Source organism: Palaemon carinicauda, chromosome 43, assembly GCF_036898095.1.
Source record: "Palaemon carinicauda isolate YSFRI2023 chromosome 43, ASM3689809v2, whole genome shotgun sequence".
Classification (NCBI taxonomy): domain Eukaryota; kingdom Metazoa; phylum Arthropoda; class Malacostraca; order Decapoda; family Palaemonidae; genus Palaemon; species Palaemon carinicauda.
The window spans coordinates 38538945-38566731 of record NC_090767.1 but is presented as its reverse complement, the minus strand read 5'-3'; the positions used below and the strand labels follow the sequence as shown (position 1 = coordinate 38566731).

Genomic DNA, 27787 nt, shown 5'->3' with positions numbered 1-27787 from the left:
AATATATAAAGTATAAGCAGCAGAATTATATAATCAAAGATAAATATTCTCTGTAGGACTGTGACAAGGAAAACCCGCAATACACCACATGTAACTAACGACCAGGTAGTAGTACCAAACTCACTTATTTCCACTGTCCTGAATTGGTTGCATTCAAATCCATTACATGGACACCCTGGGTTCTCATTAATGTCACAGAAAGCCAAATCATTGTTTTATTGGCATACAATGCTCACAGATATAAAAAGACACATAGCTAATTGTCGCACATGTCAGGAAAACAAAGGCATACGAAAACACCTGTTAGCTTAGGAGCTTATCCTGTTCCCAATCAACCCTTTGAAAGAATACATTTAGATTTGTTAACAGGATTTTACGAGTCAGACAGAGGAAATAAGCACCTCTTAGTAATTATAGATGCTTTAACTCGATATACAGAACTAATAGCGCTTAAAACTAAAACTGCGATTTAATGCGCTAGGAAGTTTTACGAGTGTTACATTTGTAAACATGGAATTCACACATGATAATCTCAGACTCGGGTGGTGAATTTAATAATCACTTTCTTACCTCATTGTGTGAATTCCTCAACATAAAGAAGATTAATACCATGATATATCACCCAGAGTCGAATGGGCTAGTGGAAAGAGCAAATAGGAAGATATTAAATATATTGAGGGTAACACTAGGGGGATCAGACCCCAACTGGGATATTGCAATACCGGCGGCACTGAGTACTCTGAATCATTCATATCATATATCAATTAAAATGTCACCGCATGAAGCATTGTATGGTACCCCAGTTAGAACACCTTTCCCTGTATTAACGCCTAGAACTAATCTGTCAAATCCTTTAAAAGAATGTATAAATGCAAGTATAAGTCGATATGATATCCTTCGAAAGAATTTAGAAGAATCACAAATCATAATGAAAAGGAATCATGATAAAACAGCGAAACCAACTAAAATATATACCGTGGGTGATAACATCTATATTCAAATCAATGTCAGAAAAGGGCTCAACTATAAACTAACACCTAAGTTTGAAGGCCCATTTAACATTTTGGAAACATTAACGGCCAATAGGTTTAGAATTCAAAACGTAGCCCAACCCACGGATGAGAGAATAGTACCATTGTCTCACATAAGAAATTAAAAAGAAAAGAGAGGAAAAGAAGTGAGGAAAAATTTTATTTTGTGACTAAAAGTTTTCTTTTTAATACAGGAGTAATTACATATGTTTTTTCTCGTTACAGGTTTCCAAGATGAATTTTTTGTTGTTGGGAGTGATATTGTTCGCTCAGACATTTTTTTCGTATGGGATGAGTTCTAAGACTAAGAATATATATTTTAAATATGGCAATATAGTTGAAAGACAAGAAGACATTTTTATTACATCAACCAACGTAATTGTCGAAGTGCATATGCAAGCAATTTTTCTTCAAGAGAATGATGTCACTAGCTTAAGAACCGCCATTTCAAGGTTTTCTGCATCATTGGATGAGTTGCATAGGAGACATTTTCATTTGACTACTAAGAGTTTGCTTGGATCAACATTAAAAGTTGCAGAGATGCTATCTGATGACTTGAAAAATAAGACTGGAGAGACAGGATCTTTGGCTTATGACCTTTTGATGTGGACTGTAGGACACGAACATAAAGAAAGACGGAATCCGTTCATTTATGCTGCATTAACCCTGGATAGGTACGGTCCTCGGACACCCCTTTAAGGGTATACTCGGACGCGAACGACCCCGACGCCAAAAAAAATTCGTGAAAAATCAGTTTTTGCAGTAACCTCCTTTTTTCTTTTGCCAAAAAAAACTTCAATGAATGCTTAAAACAACTGTAAAGATAAATACTACTCATCTGCAGAAAAACTATTTATTATAAATATTTTAAAAAATTAAGTAGAAAAAAAAAAAGACCTGACATAAAAATTCATAAAAAAAAAAGTTTATACATATATACACAAATCCTTTTAGGAATTGATTCTTGAATGTTTAGGACACATCTTGATGTATTTTGGATGAAGTCAGACCCATGGAGGTGAAGATCTGAAATGAGAAAAAAAGGGTAACTTTTTTTGGCCAAAAAAAATTGTCCAAATTTCATGAATTTTTTTGGGTACCCAAATGAAATAGGAAGTGGCTAATTTTTTTAGGGAATAAACATATGTTATCCTAAAATAGAAATATGTAAAAAAATCTTCATTATTTTGTAAATTACATTTATATCAGGGGCCATATCTAAAGGTAATTTTTTGAGTACTTGGAAATTTCGTAAAAAAATACATATATTTAATATATAATATGATATTTATGCAGGTAAAAATATACCAAAATATCACAAATTCTATAGGGAACAAGAATATTTATAGATAGGGCAGCTTACGCTTCGGATATGTCCACAAAATGGCCGCCAACCACACTGACTCAGACTCCCTAATCTGCCACTTGAAATGTAGGAAGGGTATGTCAATTTCAAGGTGTTATTTACTAATCTAATTATTATTGGATATGCATAAAAATTGTATGGTGGGTTGCTGGATAATTGTCGATTATTTTACGACTATAAAATTAAAATTCTGACCCAAAAAATTTTTTTTGAAGGGAAATAAAATCGAAAAAAAAATGTAAAACAATATTTCAGCTAAAAAAATTTGATGATATTCAATCAAAAAAAAAGTAAACAAAATTTTCCGACAAATAAACATCTAGAGGAATCATTACTCTGTGATAGTTCCTTAGTAAGTAGTAATTTTGAAAGAATTGGGAAAAAACGAAAAAATGGCAATCACCGGAAAATCGAACACATACCTATATATACGCCATATCTGGCTAAAAAAAAGATAGGCAAGGGTAGCCAGATCATCTAGAAACACTTTCCAACACTATAAAAATATAAGTTTTGCGACACTACTTGCCAATTCCTTACGGTAACATGACTAAGCAAAAAAATGCAAAACAAATAAAAAGGGGCACTCGTGGAAAAATGGCCATTCTAATATACGGCATTTCAGAAAAAAAAAAATTTCAGCCACGTGCTAGGCAAACCATCAAGGCATATTTTCCGACAAATAAACATATAAATGAAATATTACTCTGTGATAGTTCCTTAGTACGTAGTAATTTTGAAAGAAATGGGAAAAAACGAAAAAATGGCAATCACAGGAAAATCGAACACATACTTATATATACGCCATATCTGGCTAAAAAAAAAATAGGCATGGGTAGCCAGATCATCTAGAAACACTTTCCAACACTATAAAAATATAAGTTTTGCGACACTACTTGCCAATTCCTTACGGTAACATGACTAAGCAAAAAAATGCAAAACAAATAAAAAGGGGCACTCGCGGAAAAATGCCCAACATTCTAATATACGGCATCTCAGATAAAAAAAAAGACATGCACGTGTTAGCCCAACCATCAAGGCACACTTTCTAACACATAAACATGAAAAAAAATCAATAATATACGGCAATTCCTTACTACGTAGTAAATTTTTACAAATATTGAAAAAAAAACAGAAATTGGCAACCGCAGTTAAATACCCAATATACCAATAACTACGTCGTATCTGACAAAAACAAAATCACGCATGGGTAGCCAGATTCTCTAGACACACTTTCCAACATTAAAAAAGCAAAAGTTTTACGACACTATTTCGCAATATCTTACGGAAAAATGACTTGGCAAAAAAATGAAAAAAAATTAAAAAGGGACACTCGCGGTAAAATGCCCGACATTCTAATATACGACATCTCAGATAAAAAAAAGACATGCACGTGTTAGCCCAGCCATCAAGGCACACTTTCTAACACATAAACATGAAAAAAAATGAATAATATACGGCAATTCCTTACTACGTAGTAATTTTTACAAATATTGAAAAAAAAACAGAAATTGGTAACCGCAGTTAAATACCCAATATACCAATAACTACGTCGTATCTGACAAAAACAAAGTCATGCATGGGTAGCCAGATCATCTAGACACACTTTCCAACACTAAACAAGCAAAAGTTTTACGACACTATTTGGCAATATCTTACGGAAAAATGACTTGGCAAAAAAATGAAAAAAAATGAAAAAGGGGCACTCGCGGTAAAATGGTCCTCGTGGTGAAGAACGACATTTTAACTAAAAAAAAAAACATGCACATGGTAGCCAAACAATCCACCAAGACTTTCCACAACTGATAACCTATACAAGTTGCACCATTCTACGACAATTTCATAATACGTAATAACTTTGATAATTATGCAAACTACCTCAGAAGGGTAAACTCGGACGCGAACGACCCCGACGCGTCTCAGAAATCGGGGAAGGAGTACAGCTACAGCAATGCACATCTGGACACTACTAGAGCGTGTAGGGGAGACACCTCCTGCAGGTCGATCACCCACAAATTCAGTCACAGGGGTGAGTCACGTGAGAAAAACCTGTTTTTTTTTGACGCTCGGGGTCGCAAACGACCCACCGTACCTATCCAGGGTTAAGCATCTTTGGGTCTGTTGCAAATTTAGGTTTAGGACTTTCCAATCCTCTTAAAATTAGTAATCAAAATAAGAAAATTGAGTTCTTGACTCATAAAGATGAATTGATTATTTCAGAACTAAGGGATCAGTTAGCTTCAATCAATAAAATTATGGATTTGTTAAATGAACATTCAGATAATATCGTTCAAATTATGGAAGTACAGGATTTGTTGGCAACATTAACGTATTATGATTCAAAGATAGATCACATACATAACAGAATTGCACATTTCATTGAGAAATCCAAGGATTATGTAGAAGCTATCACGTTAGCAACTAAAGGTGTATTGTCGCCCCATTTGTTGCCTATACGTTACTTAAAATTAGTTCTGGAGAACGGAAGGGATAAACTAGGCTATGTTCCTTTGTTAGACGAACATAGGTTAGAATTTTATTACAGCCTAATTACAGTAAACGTAGATAATAACAAGATTAGGATTACAATTCCCTTTGATTCTTCTGATGCCTGGCAATCTTACAGGATATCACCATTTCCGACTTTCATGACGAATCACTCAAATCCAGTAATATCCAGTTTGACAGGACACGTATTGATTTCCCTAGACAAGGAAACATATACGGTCATTAAAGACTTAAATCAATTAACTCACTGTTCAGACGCAATGGATAGAAAAATATGTACAGCTGACTCATTTGAATTCCGTAAAAACTTAATGGATTCATGCGAGATAGGTATAGTGCTAGACGGTGCTCTCTCCCATACAAGTGAAAATTGTCTGGATAAGCTTTATCCCTTTGACAATAAGGAATTCAATTGCAGACTAAATAATGGCACGTGGATACGATACGACAAGGACGGCTTCAATGTATCATGCCCTGACGGATCCACATCCTTCAACCACATCTTCGTCGCAGCAGATGGCTGTATCGGGACTTCCCCGAATTCCATGGTGACTGGTCTACGGACAATCATCAGAGAACGAGCTTACTTCGCGAACTTCATGTGGACCTCTACAATGCCCGCACTTCCTCTCCCCTACAACGGAAGTGTGGCAAAGCGGTTGATGAAACTTACCGAAAAGGACCACCTGTCACCGACTTAAAAAGAGATTCTTCACCCCATAATACTGGCTAGTTTGTGTGTAACGGTGATAATTTTTATCGCCGTGAACATCCTTGTTTGGCGTAGGTTACGGCACAGCAAGCAGCTACAAAGGAACGAGTTGAATAGCCCTGACAATACCCCCTACCTGATCCAGTTCAAAGCTGTATGAGTGGCCACCTCATTCGCTAAGGGAGTAATTTGTCAGGAAGATGTTTCATTCGCTAAGGGAGTAATTTGTCAGGAAGATGTTTGTATGAAAAGCTGATTAGTACGCTAGTAATATGTAATTAAAGAAATTCTCTACATTTGCATTGTTAAAAATACATTTAAAATAACATTTAAAAAATAAATAAAATAAAAAAGGATATAAATCATTTTTTTCTCTCGGCATCTAATAAAAATATATAAGCCGGAATGTTAAAAAAGAAAAGAGAAAAAAAAATATAATAAGATATATAACAGAATCTCTGGGCATCTAATAAAATGTATCAGCCCTATATATAAATATATATATATGTACGAAACCGTGGTACGTGTACGTACCAGGAATTCGTATTTGTGCACTAAAAATTGAGTATCTTGTTTCTGACAAAGGTAACAATTATTCTTTATCAAGTTACCGAATCATTTGTAAGTCAGAATTTGTTTTGTTTTTTGGTACCATGTAATCATTTGCTAGCAATGTACCATATATATGATCTTGGTTTTATCATGCATTTTTCTTTTTGCTTTGGTAATATCTTTTTTGTATGCATTATTGTTATTATTTTTTGATGTGCCTATTTGGACATTCGTCCTCAGTTGGTTATAGCTAATGTTAAACAAATAATAATACGTATGTCCAGTCACACCTAATAACCATGTTTCGGCTTGTTGTTAAATTTTTGTAAAAAAAATTGAGATAGCTGGCCGAGCTAATGTAATAGTTAGAATAGTAATATTACATGTTTAAAACAAATGACGTAATATGTCATGTTGGTTGGAAGAGCTAACCGTGAGATTTGCTGTAGTCGTTCAAATTGTAAGCAGGATGTATAATGCCAAATTGACATTCTTTCTTAACGTCAACACATTGTCTCCTCGTGTGAAAGTTTGTGACGTCACCGGATGCAGGTGTCTTCCGATTCCGTCACTTGGCTAAATTAAAGCAAGCATACGATATTTGTGATATCGGTAATTTATTCAGTTCATATCTAAACTTCACCAGAATTGGTCATGTGGACCAACACAGCTTCCTCCAGTGATGGAGATGTTTAACTTTGTTTATTCAAAATAAAACTTAAAAACCATTAAGATGAATTCAGTAAACCATTTAAATACATCTGAAAACAACTCATACTCAAATGTGTGCTTAAGAAAGTAGCACACCAATATATATACACAAATCCTTTTAGGAATTGATTCTTGAATGTTTAGGACACATCTTGATGTATTTTGGATGAAGTCAGACCCATGGAGGTGAAGATCTGAAATGAGAAAAAAGGGTAACTTTTTTTAGCCAAAAAAATTTGTCCAAATTTCATGAATTTTTTTGGGTACCAAATGAAATAGGAAGTGGCTAATTTATTTAGGGAATAAACATATGTTATCCTAAAATAGAAATATGTAAAAAAATCTTCATTATTTTGTAAATTACATTTATATCAGGGGCCATATCTAAAGGTAATTTTTTGAGTACTTAGAAATTTCGTAAAAAATACATATATTTATTATATAATATGATATTTATGCAGGTAAAAATATACCAAAATATCAAAAATTCTATAGGGAACAAGAATATATATAGATAGGGCAACTTATGCTTCGGATATGTCCACAAAATGGCCGCCAACCACACTGACTTAGACTCCCTAATCTGCCACTTGAAATGTAGGAAGGGTATGTCAATTTCAAGGTGTTATTTACTAATCTAATTATTATTGGATATGCATAAAAATTGTATGGTGGTTTGCTGGATAATTGTCGATTATTTTACGACTATAAAATTAAAATTCTGACCCAAAAATATTTTTTTGAAGGGAAATAAAATCGAAAAAAAAACAAAAATGTGAAACAATATAATATTTTAGCTAAAAAAATTTGATGATATTCAATCAAAAAAGAAGTAAACAAAATTTTCCGACAAATAAACATCTAGAGGAATCATTACTCTGTGATAGTTCCTTAGTACGTAGTAATTTTGAAAGAAATGGGAAAAAACGAAAAAATGGCAATCACCGGAAAATCGAACACATACCTATATATACGCCATATCTGGCTAAAAAAAAGATAGGCATGGGTAGCCAGATCATCTAGAAACACTTTCCAACACTATAAAAATTTAAGTTTTGCGACACTACTTGCCAATTCCTTACGGTAACATGACTAAGCAAAAAAAATGCAAAACAAATAAAAAGGGGCACTCGCGGAAAAATAGCTAACATTCTAATATACGGCATTTCAGAAAAAAAATTCAGCCACGTGCTAGGCAAACCATCAAGGCACATTTTCCGACAAATAAACATCTAAATGAATCATTACTCTGTGATAGTTCCTTAGTACGTAGTAATTTTGAAAGAAATGGGAAAAAATGAAAAAATGGCAATCACAGGAAAATCGAACACATACCTATATATACGCCATATCTGGCTAAAAAAAAAGATAGGCATGGGTAGCCAGATCATCTAGAAACACTTTCCAACACTATAAAATCATAAGTTTTGCGACACTACTTGCCAATTCCTTACGGCAACATGACTAAGCAAAAAAAATTCAAAACAAATAAAAAGGGGCACTCGAGGAAAAATGGCCATTCTAATATACGGCATTTCAGAAAAAAAAAATTTCAGCCACGTGCTAGGCAAACCATCAAGGCCCATTTTCCGACAAATAAACATATAAATGAATCATTACTCTGTGATAGTTCCTTAGTACGTAGTAATTTTGAAAGAAATGGGAAAAAACGAAAAAATGGCAATCACAGGAAAATCGAACACATACTTATATATATGCCATATATGGCTAAAAAAAAAAATAGGCATGGGTAGCCAGATCAACTAGAAACACTTTCCAACACTATAAAAATATAAGTTTTGCGACACTACTTGCCAATTCCTTACGGTAACATTACTAAGCAAAAAAATGCAAAACAAATAAAAAGGGGCACTCGCGGAAAAATGCCCAACATTCTAATATACGGCATCTCAGATAAAAAAAAAGACATGCACGTGTTAGCCCAACCATCAAGGCACACTTTCTAACACATAAACATGAAAAAAAATGAATAATATACGGCAATTCCTTACTACGTAAATTTTTTACAAATATTGAAAAAAAACCGAAATTGGCAACCGCAGTTAAATACCCAATATACCAATAACTACGTCGTATCTGACAAAAAAAAAAGTCACGCATGGGTAGCCAGATCATCTAGACACACTTTCCAACACTAAAAAAGCAAAAGTTTTACGACACTATTTGGCAATATCTTACGGAAAAATGACTTGGCAAAAAAATGAAAAAAAATGAAAAAGGGGCACTCGCGGTAAAATGCCCAACATTCTAATATACGGCATCTCAGATAAAAAAAAAGACATGCACGTGTTAGCCCAACCATCAAGGCACACTTTCTAACACATAAACATGAAAAAAAAATGAATAATATACGGCAATTCCTTACTACGTAAAATTTTTTACAAATATTGAAAAAAAACAAAAATTGGCAACCGCAGTTAAATACCCAATATACCAATAACTACGTCGTATCTGACAAAAACAAAGTCCCGCATGGGTAGCCAGATCATCTAGACACACTTTCCAACACTAAACAAGCAAAAGTTTTACGACACTATTTGGCAATATCTTACGGAAAAATGACTTGGTAAAAAAATGAAAAAAAATGAAAAAGGGGCACTCGCGGTAAAATGGTCCTCGTGGTGATGAACGACATTTTAACTAAAAAAAAAAACCATGCACATGGTAGCCAAACAATCCACCAAGACTTTCCACAACTGATAACCTATACAAGTTGCACCATTCTACGACAATTTCATAATACGTAATAACTTTGATAATTAAGCAAATTACCTTAGAAGGGTAAACTCGGTCGCGCTCGACCCCGACGCGTCTCAGAAATCGGGGAAGGAGTACAGCTACAGCAATGCACATCTGGACACTAGTAGAGCGTGTAGGGGAGACACCTCCTGCAGGTCGATCACCCACAAATTCAGTCACGGGGGTGAATCACGTGAGAAAAACCTCTTTTTTTTTGACGCTCGGGGTCGCGTACGACCCACCGTACCTATCCAGGGTTAATAGAGTTTTTGCATTCATTTTATTCATCTGGAAGCAATTTTACCATTTCAGATGCAGTCTCAATAGAGTTTTTGCATTCATTTTATTCATCCTGAAGCGATTTTGACGTTTCTGATGCTGTCTCAATAGAGTTTTGCATTAATTTTATTCATCTGGAGGCGATTTTGACGTTTCAGATGCTGTCTCAATAGAGTTTTTCTATTCATTTTATTCATCTGGAAGGAATTCTACCATTTCAGATGCTGTCTCAATAGAGTTTATGCATTCATTTTATTCATCTGGAAGCGATTTTGACGTTTCTGATGCTGTCTCAATAGTTTTTGCATTCATTTCATTCAACTGGAAGCGATTTTGACGTATCTGATGCTGTCTCAATAGAGTTTTTGCATTCATTTTATTCATCTGGAAGTGATTTTGCCATTTCAGATGCTGTCTCAATAGAGTTTATGCATTCATTTTATTCATCTGGAAGCAATTTTGACGTTTCTGATGCTCTCTCATTAGAGTTTTTGAATTAATTTTTATTCATCTGGAAGCGATTTCACCATTTCAGATGCTGTCTCAATAGAGTTTATGCATTCATTTTATTCATCTTGGAGCGATTTTGACGTTTCTGATGCTGTCTCAATAGAGTTTTTGCATTTATTTTATTCATCTGGGAGCAATTTTACCATTTCAGATGCTGTCTCAATAGAGTTTTTGCATTCATTTTATTAATCTGGAAGCGATTTTGACGTTTCTGATGCTGTCTGAATAGAGTTTTTGCACTCATTTTATTCATCTGGAAGCAATTTTACCATTTCAGATGCTGTCTCAATAGAGTTTTTGCATTCATTTTATTCATCTGGAAGCGATTTTGACGTTTCTGATGCTGTCTCAATAGAGTTTATGCATTCATTTTATTCATCTGGAAGCGATTTTGACGTTTTTGATGCTGTCTCAATAGAGTTTTTGCATTCATTTTATTCACGTGGAAGCGATTTTACCATTTCAGATACTGTCTCAATAGAGTTTATTCATTCATTTTATTCATCTGGAAGCGATTTTGACGTTTCAGATGCTGTCTCAATAGAGTTTTTGCATTAATTTTATTCATCTGGAAGCGATTTTAACATTTCAGATGCTGTCTCGATAGAATTTTTGCATTTAATTTTATTTATCTGGAAGCGATTTTACCATTTCATATGCTTCTCAATAGAGTTTTTGTATTCATTTTATTCATCTGGAAACAATTTTACCATTTCATATGCTGTCTCAATAGAGTTTTTGCATTCATTTTCTTCATCTGGAAGCGATTTTGACGTTTCTGATGCTGTCTCAATAGAGTTTTGGCATTCATTTTATTCATCTGGTAGTGATTTTACCATTTCAGATGCTATCTCAATAGAGTTTTTGCATTCATTTTATTCATCTGGAAGCAGTTTTGACGTTTCTGATGCTGTCTCAATATAGTTTTTGTATTCATTTTATTCATCTGGAAGCAATTCTACCATTTCAGATGCTGTCTCAATAGAGTTTATGCATTCATTTTATTCATCTGTAAGCGATTTTGACGTTTCTGATGCTGTCTCAATAGAGTTTTTGCATTAATTTTATTCATATGGAAGCGATTTTGACGTTTCTGATGCTGTCTCAATAGAGATTTTGCATTCATTTTATTCATCTGGAATCGATTTTGACGTTTCTGATGCTGTCTCAATAGAGTTTTTGCATTCATTTTATTCATCTGGAAGTGATTTTACCATTTCAGATGCTGTCTCAATAGAGTTTATGCATTCATTTTATTCATCTGGAAGCGATTTTGACGTTTTTGATGCTGTCTCACTAGAGTTTTTGAATTAATTTTTTTCATCTGGAAGCGATTTCACCATTTCAGATGCTGTCTCAATAGAGTTTTTGCATTCATTTTATTCATCTGGAAGCGATTTTGACGTTTCCGATGCCGTCTCAATAGAGTTTATGCATTCATTTTATTCATCTAGAAGCGATTTTACCATTTCAAATGCTGTCTCAATAGAGTTTTTACATTCATTTTATTCATCTACAAGCGATTTTACCATTTCAGATTCTGTCTCAATAGAGTTTTTACATTCATTTTATTTATCTGGAAGCGATTTTGACGTTTCAGATGCTGTCTCAATAGAGTTTTTGCATTCATTTAATTCATCTGGAAGCGATTTTGACGTTTCTGATGCTCTCTCAATAGAGTTTTTGCATTCATTTTATTCATCTGGAATCGATTTTGACGTTTCATATGCTTTCTCAATAGAGTTTTTGCATTGATTTTATTCATGTGGAAGCGATTTTGACGTTTCTGATGCTCTCTCAATAGAGTTTTTGCATTTATTTTATTCATCTGGAAGTGATTTTACCATTCTTGATGCTGTCTCAATAGAGTTTCTGCATTCATTTTATTCATCTGGAAGCAATTTTACCATTTCAGATGCTGTGTCAATAGAGTTTTTGCATTCATTTATTCATCTGAAAGCGATTTTACCATTTCTGATGCTGTCTCAATACAGTTTTTGCATTCATTTTCTTCATCTGGAAGCGATTTTAACGTTTCTGATGCTGTCTCAATAGAGTTTTTGCATTCATTTTATTCATCTGGAAGCAATTTTACCATTTCAGATGCTGTCTCAATAGAGTTTATGCATTCATTTTATTCATCTTGAAGCGATTTTGACGTTCCTGATGCTGTCTCAATAGAGTTTTTGCATTAATTTTATTCATCTGGAAGCGATTTTGACGTTTCTGATGCTGTCTCAATAGATATTTTGCATTAATTTTATTCATCTGGAATCGATTTTGACGTTTCTGATGCTGTCTCAATAGAGTTTTTGCATTCATTTTATTCATCTGGAAGTGATTTTACCATTTCAGATGCTGTCTCAATAGAGTTTATGCATTCATTTTATTCATCTGGAAGCGATTTTGACGTTTCTGATGCTGTCTCATTAGAGTTTTTGAATTAATTTTTTTCATCTGGAAGCGATTTCACCATTTTAGATGCTGTCTCAATAGAGTTTTTGCATTCATTTTATTCATCTGGAAGCGATTTTGACGTTTCAGATGCCGTCTCAATAGAGTTTATGCATTCATTTTATTCATCTAGAAGCGATTTTACCATTTCAAATGCTGTCTCAATAGAGTTTTTGCATTCATTTTATTCATCTACAAGCGATTTTACCATTTCAGATGCCGTCTCAATAGAGTTTATGCATTCATTTTATTCATCTAGAAGCGATTTTACCATTTCAAATGCTGTCTCAATAGAGTTTTTGCATTCATTTTATTCATCTACAAGCGATTTTACCATTTCAGATTCTGTCTCAATAGAGTTTTTGCATTAATTTTATTCATGTGGAAGCGATTTTGACGTTTCTGATGCTGTCTCAATAGAGTTTTTGCATTTATTTTATTCATCTGGAAGTGATTTTACCATTCTTGATGCTGTCTCAATAGAGTTTCTGCATTCATTTTATTCATCCGGAAGCAATTTTACCATTTCAGATGCTGTGTCAATAGAGTTTTTGCATTCATTTATTCATCTGAAAGCGATTTTACCATTTTTGATGCTGTCTCAATAGAGTTTTTGCATTCATTTTCTTCATCTGGAAGCGATTTTAACGTTTCTGATGCTGTCTCAATAGAGTTTTTGCATTCATTTTATTCATCTAGAAGCAATTTTACCATTTCAGATGCTGTCTCAATAGAGTTTATGCATTCATTTTATTCATCTGGAAGCGATTTTGACGTTCCTGATGCTGTCTTAACCCTGGATATGTACGCTCCTTGGACACCCCTTTGAGGGTATACTCGGACGCGCGAGACCCCGACGCCGAAAAAAATTCTTAAAAAATCAGTTTTTGCAGTAATCTCCTTTTTTCTTTTGCCAAAAAAACTTCAATGAATGCTTAAAACAACTGTAAAGATAAATACTACTCATCTGCAGGAAAACTATTTATTATAAATATTTTAAAAATTTAGTAGAAAAAAAGACCTTACATAAAAATTCATAAAAAAAAGTTTATACATATATAAACAAATCCTTTTAGGAATTGATTCTTGAATGTTTGGGACACATCTTGATGTATTTTGGATTAAGTCAGACCCATGGAGGTGAAGATCTGAAATGAGAAAAAAGGGTAACTTTTTTTGGCCAAAAAAATGTGTCCCAATTTCATGAATTTTTTTGGGTACCCAAATGAAATAGGAAGTGCCTAATATTTTTAGGGAATAAACATGTGTTATCCTAAAATAGAAATATGTAAAAAAATCTTCATTATTTTGTAAATTACTTTTATATCAGGGGCCATATCTAAAGGTACTTAGAAATGTCGTAAAAAAATACATATATTTATCATATAATATGATATTCATGCAGGTAAAAATATACCAAAATATCACAAATACTATAGGGAACAAGAATATATATAGATAGGGCAACTTACGCTTCGGATATGTCCACAAAATGGCCGCCAACCACACTGACTCAGACTCCCTAATCTGCCACTTGAAATGTAGGAAGGGTATGTCAATTCCAAGGTGTTATTTACTAATCTAATTATTCTTGGATATGCATAAAAATTGTATGGTGGGTTGCTGGATAATTGTCGATTATTTTACGACTATAAAATTGAAATTTTGACCCAAAAAAAATTTTTTGAAGGGAAATAAAATCGAGAAAAATAAAAAAAATGTAAAACAAATTAATATTTTAGCTAACAAAATTTGATGATATTCAATCAAAAAAGAAGTATACAAAATTTTCCGACAAATAAACATCTAAATGAATCATTACTCTGTGATAGTTCCTTAGTACGTAGTAATTTTGAAAGAAATGAGAAAAAACTAAAAGTGGCAATCGCAGGAAAATCGAACACATACCTATATATACGCCATATCTGGCTAAAAATAAAGATAGGCATGGGTAGCCAGATCATCTAGAAACACTTTCCAACACTATAAAAATACAAGTTTTGCGACACTACTTGCCAATTCCTTACGGTAACATGACTAAGCAAAAAAGTGCAAAACAAATAAAAAGGGGCACTCGCGGAAAAATGGCCAACATTCTAATATACGGCATTTCAGAAAAAAAATTTCAGCCACGTACTAGGCAAACCATCAAGGCACATTTTCCGACAAATAAACATCTAAATGAATCATTACTCTGTGATAGTTCCTTAGTACGTAGTAATTTTGAAAGAAATGGGAAAAAACGAAAAAATGGCAATCACAGGAAAATCGAACACATACCTATATATACGCTATATCTGGCTAAGTAAAAAAATGCAAAACAAATAAAAAGGGGCACTCGCGGAAAAATGGCCAACATTTTATTATACTCATTTCAGAAAAAAAAAATTCCAGCCACGTGCTAGGCAAACCATCAAGGCACATTTTCCGACAAATAAACATCTAAATGAATCATTACTCTGTGATAGTTCCTTAGTACGTAGTAATTTTTACAAATATTGAAAAAAAACAGAAATTGGTAATCGCAGTTAAATACCCAATATACCAATAACTACGTCGTATCTGACAAAAACAAAGTCACGCATGGGTAGCCAGATCATCTGGACACACTTTCCAACACTAAAAATGCAAAAGTTTTACGACACTATTTGGCAATATCTTACGGAAAAATGACTTGGCAAAAAATGAAAAAAATGAAAAAGGGGCACTCGCGGTAAAATGGTCCTCATGGTGATGAAGGACATTTTAACTAAAAAAAAAATCATGCACATGGTAGACAAACAATCCACCAAGACTTTCCGCAACTGATAACCTATACAAGTTGCACCATTCTACGACAATTTCATAATACGTAATAACTTTGATAATTATGCAAATTACCTTAGAAGGGTAAACTCGGTCGCCCTCAACCCCGACGCGTCTCAGAAATAGGGGAAGAAGTACAGCTACAGCAATGCACATCTGGACACTACTAGAGCGTGTAGGCGAGACACCTACTGCAGGTCGATCACCCAGAAATTAAGTCACGGGGGTGAGTCACGTGAGAAAAACCTTTTTTTTTTACGATCGGGTTGCGGACGACCCACCGTACCGTTCCAGGGTTAAGGCTTGAAATAAGCTTGTAGGCTTGAAATAAGCTTTCAAGCTCAAAATAAGCTTTTATGCTTGAAATAAGCTTTTAGGTTCGAAATAAGCTTTTAGGCTTGAAATAAGCTTTCGAGCTCATAATAAGCTTTTAGGCTCGAAATAAGCTTTTAGGCTTGAAATAAGCTTGAAGGCTTGAAATAAGCTTTTATGCTCGAAATAAACTTGTAGGCTTCATATAAGCTTTTAGGCTCGAAATAAGATTGTAGGCTTGGAATAAGCTTCCAGGCTTAAAATAAGCTTTCAGACTTGAAATAAGCTTTCAGGCTCGAAATAAGCTTTTAGGCTTGAAATAAGCTTCCACGCTCGAATTAAGCTTCTAGACTTGAAATAAGCTTTTAGGGTCGAAATAAGCTTGTAGGCTTGAAATAAGCTTTCAGGCTCCAAATAAGCTTTTAGGCTTGAAATAAGTTTTTAGGCTTGAAATAACCTTGTAGGCTTGAAATAAGCTTTCAGGCTCCAAATAAGCTTCAAGGCTTGAAATAAGCTTTTAGGCTCGGAATAAGCTTGTAGGCTTGAAAAAAGATTTCAGGCTCCAAATAAGCTTTTAGGCTTGAAATAAGCTTTTGGGCTCGAAATAAGCTTGTAGGCTTGAAATAAGCTTTCAGGCTCGAAATAAACTTTTAAGCTTGAAATAAGCTTTTGGACTCGAAATAAGCTTGTAGGCTTGAAATAAGCTTTTAGGCTCAAAATAAGCTTTCAGGCACGAAATAAGCTTTTATTCTTGAAATAAGCCTTTAGGCTTGAAATAAGCTTGTACGCTCGAAAAAAGCTTTCAGGCTCGAAATAAGCTTTTACGATTGAAATAAGCTTGTAGGCTTGAAATAAGCTTGTAGGCTTGAAATAAGCTTTTAGGCTCGAAATAAGCTTTTAGTCTTGAAATAAGCTTTTAGGCTCAAAATAAGCTTTCGGGCAGAAAATAAGCTTTTAGGCTTGAAATAAGCTCTTAGGCTAGAATTAAGCTTGTAGGCTTGAAATAAGCTTTTAGGCTCAAAATAAGCTTTTAGTCTTGAAATAAGCTTTTAGGCTCAAAATAAGCTTTCAGGCTTGAAATAAGCTTTCAGGCTTGAAATAAGCTTTTAGGCTTGAAATAAGCTTTCAGGCTTGAAATAAGGTTTTAGGCTCAAATTGAGCTTTAAGGCTTGAAATAAGCTTGTAGGCTCAAAATAAGCTTTCACGCTTGAAATAAGCTTTTAGGCTGGAAATAAGCTTTCAGCCTCGAAGCAAGCTTCTAGGCTTGAAATAAGCTTTCAGACTCGAAATAAGCTTGTAAGCTTGAAATAAGCTTGCATGCTCGAAATAAGCTTGCAGGTTTGAAATAAACTTTCAAGCTCAAAATAAGCTTTTAGGCTTAAAATAAGCTTTTAGGCCCGAAATAAGCCTGAAAGCTTGAAGAAATCTTGTAGGCTTGAAATAAGATTTTAGGTTTGGAATAAGCATTAAGGCTTGAAATAAGCTTTTAGGCTAGATATAAGCTTTAGGCTTGAAATAAGCTTTCATGCTCGAAATAAGCTTTTGGGCTTGAAATAAGCTTTTAGGTTTGAAATAATCTTGTAGGCTTGAAATAAGCTTTCGAGTTCGAAATAAGCAATAAGCTTACAGGCTTGAAATAAGCTTCTAGACTTGAAATAAGCTTTTAGGCTCGAAATAAGCTTGTAGGCTTAAATTAAGCTTTCAGGCTCCAAATAAGCATTTAGGCTTGAAATAAGCTTTTAGGCTCAAAATAAGCATTTACGCTTGAAATAAGCTTACAGGCTCCGAATAAGCTTTTAGGCTTGAAATAAGCTTTTATCCTCGCAATAAGCTTGTAGGCTTGAAATAAGCTTTCAGGCTCCAAATAGGCTTATAGGCTTGAAATAAGCTTTTAGGCTCAAAATAAGCTTGTACGCTTGAAATAAGCTTTAAGGCTTGAAAAAAGCTTTTAGGCTTGAAATAAGCTTTTAGGCTCGAAATAAGCTTGTAGGCTTGAAATAGGCTTTCAGGCTCAAAATAAGCTTTTAGGCTCGAATTAAGCTTGTAGGCTTGAAATAAGCTCTCAGGCTTGAAATAAGCTTTTAGGCTTGAAATAATATTTTAGGCTCGAAATAAGCTTTCAGGCTCGAAATAAGCTTCCTGGCTTGAAATAAGCTTTTAGCCCCGAAATAAGGTTTTTGGGTTAAAATAAGCTTTCACGCTCGAAATAAGCTTGTAGGCTTTAAAGAAGCTTTCAGGCTCAAAATAAGCTTGTAGGCTTGAAATAAACTTTCAAGCTCGAAATAAGCATTTAGGCTCGAAATAAGCTTGAAAGCTTGAAATAAGCTTGTAGGCTTGACATAAGCTTTTAGGCTTGAAAAAGCTTTAAGGCTTGAAATAAGCTTTCAGGCTCGATATAAGCTTGTAGGCTTGAAATAAGCTTTCAAGCTTAAAATAAGCTTTTAAACTTGAAATAAGGTTTTAGGCTCGAAATAACCTTGTAGGCTTGAAATAAGCTTCCAGGCTCGAAATAATCTTTTAGACTTGAAATAAGCTTTTGGGCTCCAAATAAGCTTTTAGGCTTGAAATAAGCTTTTAGGCTCGAAATAAGCTTGTAGGCTTGAAATGAGCTTTCAGGCTCCAAATAAGCTTTTAGGCTTGAAATAAGCTTTTAGGCTCGAAATAAGCTTGTAGGCTTGAAATAAGCTTTCAGGCTCCAAATAAGCTTTTAGACTTGAAATAAGCTTTTAGGCTTGAAATAAGCTTGTAGGCTTGAAATAAGCTTTCAGGCTCGAAATAAGCTTTTAGACTTGAAATAAGCTTTTAGGCTCGAAATAAGCTTGTAGACTTGAAATAAGCTTTCAGGCTCGAAATAAGCTTTTAGGCTTGATATAAGCTTTTACGCTCGAGATAAGCTTTCAGGCATGAAATAATCTTTTAGGCTCGAAATAAGCTTTTAGGCTTGAAATAAGCTTTTACGCTCGAGATAAGCTTTCAGGCTTGCAATAAGCTTTTAGGCTCGAAATAAGCTTTTGGGTTTGAAATAAGATTTTAAGCTTGAAATAAGCTTGTAGGCTTGAAATAAGCATTTACGCTCGAAATAAGCTTGTAGGCATGAAAGAATCTCTTAGGCTTGAAATAAGCTTTTAGGCTTGAAATTAGCTTTTAGGCTTGAAATAAGCTTGTAGGTTGAAATAAGCTTATGGGCTCGAAATAAGCTTGTAGGCTTGAAATAAGCTTTTAGGCTCGAAATAAGCTTTTAGGCTTGAAATATGCTTGTAGGCTTGAAATAAGCTTTTAGGCTCGAAATAAGCTTTTAGGCTTGAAATAAGCTTGTATGCTTGAAATAAGCTTTCAGGCTCCAAATAAGCTTTTAGGCTTGAAATAAGCTTTTAGGCTTGAAATAACCTTGTAGGCTTGAAATCAGCTTTCAGGCTCCAAATAAGCTTCAAGGCTTGAAATAAGCTTTTAGTCTCGGAATAAGCTTGTAGGCTTGAAAAAAGATTTCAGGCTCCAAATAAGCTTTTAGGCTTGAAATAAGCTTTTAGGCTAGAATTAAGCTTGTAGGCTTGAAATAAGCTTTTAGGCTCAAAATAAGCTCTTAGTCTTGAAATAAGCTTTTAGGCTCAAAATAAGCTTTCAGGCTTGAAATAAGCTTTCAGGCTTGAAATAAGCTTTTAGGCTTGAAATAAGCTTTCAGGCTTGAAATAAGGTTTTAGGCTCAAAATGAGCTTTAAGGCTTGAAATAAGCTTGTAGGCTCAAAATAAGCTTTCACGCTTGAAATAAGCTTTTAGGCTGGAAATAAGCTTTCAGCCTCGAAGTAAGCTTCTAGGCTTGAAATAAGCTTTCAGACTTGAAATAAGCTTGTAAGCTTCAAATAAGCTTGCAGGCTCGAAATAAGCTTGCAGGTTTGAAATAAACTTTCAAGCTCGAAATAACCTTTTAGGCTTAAAATAAGCTTTTAGGCTCGAAATAAGCCTGAAAGCTTGAAGAAATCTTGTAGGCTTGAAATAAGATTTTAGGTTTGAAATAAGCATTAAGGCTTGAAATAAGCTTTTAGGCTAGATATAAGCTTTAGGCTTGAAATAAGCTTTCATGCTCGAAATAAGCTTTTGGGCTTCAAATAAGCTTTTAGGTTTGAAATAATCTTGTAGGCTTGAAATAAGCTTTCGAGTTCGAAATAAGCAATAAGCTTACAGGCTCGAAATAAGCTTCTAGACTTGAAATAAGCTTTTAGGCTCGAAATAAGCTTGTAGGCTTAAATTAAGCTTTCAGGCTCCAAATAAGCATTTAGGCTTGAAATAAGCTTTTAGGCTCAAAATAAGCTTTTACGCTTGAAATAAGCTTACAGGCTCCGAATAAGCTTTTAGGCTTGAAATAAGCTTTTATCCTCGCAATAAGCTTGTAGGCTTGAAATAAGCTTTCAGGCTCCAAATAGGCTTTTAGGCTTGAAATAAGCTTTAAGGCTCAAAATAAGCTTGTACGCTTGAAATAAGCTTTCAGGCTTGAAAAAAGCTTTTAGGCTTGAAATAAGCTTTTAGGCTCGAAATAAGCTTGTAGGCTTGAAATATGCTTTCAGGCTCAAAATAAGCTTTTAGGCTCGAATTAAGCTTGTAGGCTTGAAATAAGCTCTCAGGCTTGAAATAAGCTTTTAGGCTTGAAATAAGCTTTTTGGCTTAAAATAAGCTTTCAGGCTCGAAATAAGCTTATAGGCTTTAAAGAAGCTTTCAGGCTCAAAATAAGCTTGTAGGCTTGAAATAAACTTTCAAGCTCGAAATAAGCATTTAGGCTCGAAATAAGGTTGAAAGCGCTGAAATAAGCTTGTAGGCTTGAAATAAGCTTTTAGGCTTGAAAAAGCTTTAAGTCTTGAAATAAGCTTTCAGGCTCGATATAAGCTTGTAGGCTTGAAATAAGCTTTCAGGCTCAAAATAAGCTTTTAAACTTGAAATAAGGTTTTGGGCTCGAAATAAGCTTGTAGGCTTGAAATAAGCTTCCAGGCTGCAAATAAGCTTTCAGACTTGAAATAAGCATCAGGCTCGAAAAAAGCTTGTAGGCTTGAAATAAGCGTCGAGGCTCGAAATAAGGTTTTGACTTGAAATAAGCTTTTGGGCTCCAAATAAGCTTTTAGGCTTGAAATAAGCTTTTAGGCTCGAAATAAGCTTGTAGGCTTGAAATGAGCTTTCAGGCTCCAAATAAGCTGTTAGGCTTGAAATAAGCTTTTAGGCTCGAAATAAGCTTGTAGGCTTGAAATAAGCTTTCAGGCTCCAAATAAGCTTTTAGGCTTGAAATAAGCTTTTTGGCATGAAATAAGCTTGTAGGCTTGAAATAAGCTTTCAGGCTTGAAATAAACTTTTAGGCTTGAAATAAGCTTTTAGGCTCGAAATAAGCTTGTAGACTTGAAATAAGCTTTCAGGCTCGAAATAAGCTTTTAGGCTTGATATAAGCTTTTACGCTCGAGATAAGCTTTCAGGCTTGCAATAAGCTTTTAGGCTCGAAATAAGCTTTTGGGTTTGAAATAAGCTTTTAAGCTTGAAATAAGCTTGTAGGCTTGAAATAAGCATTTAGGCTCAAAATAAGCTTGTAGGCATGAAATAATCTTTTAGGCTCGAAATAAGCTTTTAGGCTTGAAATAAGCTTTTACGCTCGAGATAAGCTTTCAGGCTTGCAATAAGCTTTTAGGCTCAAAATAAGCTTTTGGGTTTGAAATAAGATTTTAAGCTTGAAATAAGCTTGTAGGCTTGAAATAAGCATTTACGCTCGAAATAAGCTTGTAGGCATGAAAGAATCTTTTAGGCATGAAATAAGCTTTTAGGCTTGAAATTAGCTTTTAGGCTTGAAATAAGCTTGTAGGTTGAAATAAGCTTATAGGCTCGAAATAAGCTTGTAGGCTTGAAATAAGCTTTTAGGCTCGAAATAAGCTTTTAGGCTTGAAATATGCTTGTAGGCTTGAAATAAGCTTTTAGGCTCGAAATGAGCTTTTAGGCTTGAAATAAGCTTTTAGGCTTGAAATAGGCTTGTCGGCTTGAAATAAGCTTTTAGGCTCGAAATAAGTTTTTAGGCTTGAAATAAGCTTTTAGGTTTGAAATAAGCTTGTAGGCTTGAAATATGCTTTTAGACATGAAATAATCTTTTGAGCTTGAAATAAGCTTTTAGGCTTGAAGTAAGCTTTCAAGCTTGAAATAAGCTTTTAGACTCGAAATACGCTTTTAGACTCGAAATAAGCTTTTATTCTTGAAATAAGCTTTTAGGCTGGAAATAAGCTTGTAGGCTTGAAATAAGCTTTTAGGATCGAAATGAGCTTTTAGGGTTGAAATAAGCTTGTAGGCTTGAAATAAGCATTTAGGCTTGAAATAAGCTTTTAGGCTTGAAATAAGCTTTTAAGCTTTACATAAGCTTTTAGGCTTGAAATAGGCTTTAAAGCTCGAAAGAAGCTTTTAGGCTTGAAATAAGCTTTTAGGCTTGCAATAAGCTTTTACGCTTGAAATAGTCTTTTAAGCTCCAAATAAGCTTTTAGGCTTCAAATAAGCTTGTAGGCTTGAAAAAGTATTTTAGGCTCGAAATAAGCTTTCAGGCTTGAAATAAGCTTTAAGGCTTGAAATAGTCTTTTAAGGTCCAAATAAGCTTTTATGGTTGAAATAAGGTTTTAGGCATGAAATAAGCTTGTACGCTTGAAATAAGCTTGTAGGCTTGGAAAAGGCTTGAAGGCTCTCAATAAGCTTTTAGGCTTGAAATAAGCTTTTAGGCTTGAAATAAGCTTTTAGGCTCGAAATAAGCTTGTAGGCTTGAAATAAGCTTTTAGGCTTGAAATATTCTTTTATGCTTGAAATAAGCTTTTAGGCTTGAAATAAGTTTTCAAGCTTGAAATAAGCTTTTAGACTTGCAATAAACTTTTAAGCTTGAAATAAGCTTTTAAGCTTGAAATAAGCTTTTAGGCCTGAAATAAGCTTTTAGGCTTGGAATAAGCTTTAGTGCTTGACATAAGCTTTTAGGCTTGAAATAAGCTTTTAGGCTTGAAATTGGCTTTTAAGCTCGAAATAAGCGTGTAGGCTTGAAATAAGCTTTCAAGCTCAAAATAAGCTTTTAGGTTTGAAATAAGCTTTTAGGCTCGAAATAATCTTGTAGGCTTGAAATAAGCTTCAAGTCTCGAAATAAGCTTTTAGGCTTGAAATAAGCTTTTAGGCTCGAAATGAGCTTTTTAGGCTTGAAATAAGCTTTTAGGCTTGCAATAAGCTTTAAGGCTTCATATAAGCTTTTAGGCTCGATATAAGCTTGTAGGCATGAAATAAGCTTTCAAGCTCGAAATAAGCTTTTAGGCTTGAAATAAGCTTCTAGGCTCGAAATAAGCTTGTAGGCTTGAAATAAGCTTTTAAGCTCGAAATAAGCTTTTAGGCTTGAAATAAGCTTTTAGGCTCGAAATAAGCTTGTAGACTCTAAATAAGCTTTCAAGCTCGAAATAAGCTTTTAGGCTTGAAATAAGCTTTCAGGCTCGAAATAAGCTCGTAGGCTTGAAATGATCTTTTAGGCTCGAAATAGGCTTGTAGGCTTGAAATAAGCTTTCAGGCTTGAAATAAGCTTTTAGGCTTGAAATAAGCTTTTAGGCTCCAAATAATTCTGTAGGCTTGAAAAAGGATTTTAGGCTTGAAATAAGCTTTTACGCTTGAAATAAGCTTTTAGGCTTGAAATAGTCTTTTAAGCTCCAAATAAGCTTTTAAGCTTGAAATAAGCTTTTAAGCCTGAAATAAGCTTGTAGGCTTGAAAAAGGCTTTTAAGCGCAAAATAAGCTTTTAGGCTTGAAATAAGCTTTTAGGCTTGAAATAAGCTTTTAGGCTCAAAATGAGCTTTTAGGCTTGAAATAAGCTTTTAGGCCCAAAATAGGCTTGTAGGTTTGAAATAAGCTTTTAGGCTCGAAATAAGCTTTTCGGCTGGAAATAAGCTTGTAGGCGTGAAATAAGCTTTTTGACTTAAAATAAGCTTTTAGGCTTGCAATAAGATTGTAGGCTTGAAATAAGCTTTTAGGCTCGAAATAAGCTTGTAGGCTTGAAATAAGCCTTCAGACTCGAAATAAGCTTTTAGGTTTGAAATAAGCTTTTAGGCTCAAAATAAGTCTGTAGGCTTGAAAAAGGCTTTTAGGCTCGAAATAAGCTCTTAGGCTTGAAATAAGCTTTTAGTCTTGAAATAGTCTTTTAAGCTCCAAATAAGCTTTTCGGCTCGAAATAAGCTTGTAGGCTTGAAATAAGCTCTCAAACTCGAAATAAGCTTTTAACCTTGAAATAAGCTTTTAGGATCGAAATAAGCTTGTAAGCTTGAAATAAGCTTTCAAGCTCGAATTAAGCTTGTAGGCTTGAAATAAGCTTTCAAGCTCAAAATAAGCTTTTAGGCTTAAAATAAACTTTTAGGCTCGGAATAAGCTTTAAGGCTTGAAATAAGCTTCCACGCTCGAAATAAGCTTGTAGGCTTTAAATAAGCTTTAAAGCTCGAAATAAGCTTTTAGGCTTTAAATAAGCTTTTAGGCTCGAAATAAGCTTGTAGACTTGAAATAAGCTTTCAAGCTCAAAATAAGCTTTTAGGCTTGAAATAAGCTTTTAGACTCGGAATAAGCTTGAAGGCTTGAAATAAGCTTCCAGGCTCGAAATAAGCTTTTAGGCTTGAAATAAACTTTTAGCCTCGAAATGAGCTTGTAAGCTTGAAATAAGCTTTTAAGCTCGAAATAAGCTTTTAGGCTTAAAATGAGCTTTTAGGCTTGAAATAAGCTTCTAGGCTCGAAATAAGCTTTTAGGCTCGAAATAAGCTTTTAGGCTTGAAATCAGCTTATAGGCGTGAAATAAATTTTAGGCTCGAAATAGGCTTTTAGGCTCGAAATAAGTTTTTAGGCTGTAAATAACTTTTAGGCTCAAAATAAGCTTTTAGGCTGGGGATAAGCTTTTAGGCTTCAACCCTTTTACCCCCAAAGGACGTACGGGTACGTACCTCATAAGCTATCCCTTTACCACCATGGACGTACGAGTACGTTTTCTATACTTATGCGTAGATAACAGGTCTTGGCAGGCGTTGTATTTGAAATACAACGCTTTACTGTTGTGATGTTGTTCCTTCGATGTCTTGTCATCAATGTAACATGAATAAAAAGTTTCTCTGGGCCCAACAAGGGTCAAGATGGACCTTTAAATTTTCTTTGAAGAATCAGCTGATATTTCCTGTGCAGTTATTTTAGGTTGCAGAGATATTTACACAAATATTACGAAAATAGGGCACTGTTACCAGTGCAAGAGTGTGGTTTCGTTGTTCCTTCGACATCTTATCATCAATGTAATGTGAATAAAAAGTTCTCTGAGGCCCACAGGGGTCATGAATGACCTTTAAATTTTATGTAAAGGAAAAAGCTGACCTTTTATGTGCATTTTCTTTATATTTCAAAGCTATTATTATCGAATAATTACGTAAAATGGTTCCGTTACCATGGTAACACAATGTTTTCATAGTTTAACAATGCCCAGATCCCCACAGAGGTCAAGATGGACCTTTAAACTTTCTGTTACGAATCAGATTATTTTTGTTGGTATTGTTTTTGGATTTCATAGACATTTATGCAAATTTTACGAAAAATTATGAGTGTTACTTCTGCGTAACTATTGTTTGTATGTTCCTTCGACATCTTGTCTACACTGAATATGAATAAAAAGTTTCCTTGGTCCCTACAGGGGTCATGGAGGACCTTTAAATTTTATGTAAAGGAATCAGCAGATATTTTATGTGCAATTGCTTTAGATTTCATAGCTATTTTTTCGAATAATTACGTAAAAAGGTTCCTTTGCCATGGTAACACTATGTTTTCATTGTTATACGTTACCCAGGTCCCCACAGAGGTCAAGGTGCACCTTTAAACTTTCTGTTATCAATCAGATTATTTTTCTTTGTATTTTTGGGGGTATTTCATAGTCATTTATACAAATTTTATGAAAAATTATCATCATTACTCCTGCGTGACTCTTGTTTGATTATTCCTTTGATGAATGAAAAGTTTCCCTGGGCTCCACTGGGGTCTTGATTGACCTATAAATTTTCTTTCTAGATTCAGCTCATATTTCGTATGCAGTTTGTTTAGGTTACATAGCTATTTACACGAGTAATTACTAAAAATTATTTTGTTACCATGGTAACGATGTGTTTACGTGAACCTCATGTTATTCCCATGTTGTTCCCCGGAGTGAGCGTAATGCTCTTTAAATCTCCGTGTCTCGGAATTTAAAGGTCCGAAAGCAGCTGATTTTTAGTTTGTTATGCGATTTTTATGCCTACCATGATTATTTTTGTATATTTTTGTTACTATTTTGCCGAAACTTTGAGTATATTTCTTATTTCTTGTCGTCATCCTTTCTCCCGGGAAATAAGCCTTCTCTGTGTCAGACAGGACAATCAAAGACTTTTAAATTTCCTCGTCTTGTGATGTTTTTATGCTTATCAGAATGATTTTTTTATATTTTTTATTTCTATTTTGCCGAAACTGTTAGTATATTTTCATATATCTTACCAATTCCTTGTTCCGGCAAACTTGGCTATTGCTTCAAGACAAAGGTGAGCGCGGCTGGACGAGGAACCTTGTCTGGACGTCTAACCAAGGAGTTCCCCGGAGTGAGCGTAATGCTCTTTAAATCTCCGTGTCACGGAATTTGAAGGTCCGAAAGCAGCTGATTTTTAGTTTGTTATGCGATTTTTATGCCTACCATGATTATTTTTGTATATTTTTTGTTACCAATTTGCCAAAACTTTGAGTATATTTCTTATTTCTTGTCGTCATCCTCTCTCCCGGGAAATAAGCCTTCTCTGTGTCCGACAGGACAAACAAAGACTTTTAAATTTCCTCGTCTTGTGATTTAAAGGCCTCAAAACAGCTGATTTGAGTTGCCATGCGGTTTTTATGCTTATCAGAATGACTTTTTTATATTTTTTATTTCTATTTTGCCGAAACTGTTAGTATATTTTCATATATCTTACCAATTCCTTGTTCCCGCGAACTTGGCTACTGTTCCAAGACAAACCGGAGGTGGGTGGACGACTAACCTGGCCTGGACGGCTGGACGTCGACTCGATGAGTTCATTTCAAGCTTGGCCTTGCCCGTAGAAGGTTGTCTGACTCGTCTCTTGCGTTATCCGCCACGTGTGTGCTTTCACAACCCTTTCTTATAAGTTATAGTGCTTTATAACTTTTTAGAATATTTTCTTTGTGTGAAGGTGTTTGTCGGATAAAATGCCTAAAGGTAAAGTAGGATCGGTGTATAAGGGGAAGGTTCCCATGATTGATGCCAAGGCTTCTAGTGACCCTCGTGTTACATCTAACCTCAGAGGAGCTGGAGAAGAAAGCAATTTCCGTGCTGAGCATCTGTCTCGACGACAAGGCCTTTCATTAGCGTCCATACATAAAATGTTGATGGATTCCGATAGTGAATTACATGAAATATCTGATCAAGATGTGATGGAAAGTGAGCACAGCGATAGTGAAGGGGGAGGTGATAGTGAAGGGGGAGGTGATAGTGAGGGGGAGAGACTAAGATCTAGTGATCAGGAAGTCCTTCCTGAAAGGAGTGACGTTGCGGGGGAAGAAGGAGAAACAGTGCCCGATTTAGCAGAAATAGCGAGTGATAGTGATACTAACAGTTATGAGAGTGGAAGGGATTATGCTGGTACTTCTGGTAGAAGGGGTAGGAGGTCACTTCAACGCGGAGTGCGTAGCAGGTCACGTGCTCGCCGCCGACAAAGGAAGGGGGCTAAGAGAGTGTCTAGAAGCCTGTCTTCCTCGCGTTCACGATCTC

The 27787-nt window shown here is 34.8% G+C and overlaps 1 protein-coding gene across 1 annotated transcript in view; it reads right to left on the bottom strand.

The window, feature by feature from the left end:
- LOC137633814 (circumsporozoite protein-like) overlaps window positions 1-27076 on the bottom strand; it is a 58420-nt gene extending 31344 nt beyond the window's left edge. Inside the window, exon 1 of the mRNA XM_068366059.1 lies at window positions 26973-27076. Coding sequence (XP_068222160.1) covers window positions 26973-27076 — 104 coding nt within the window. The remainder of the gene's footprint in view (window positions 1-26972) is intronic.
- Window positions 27077-27787: the final 711 nt, after the last annotated feature.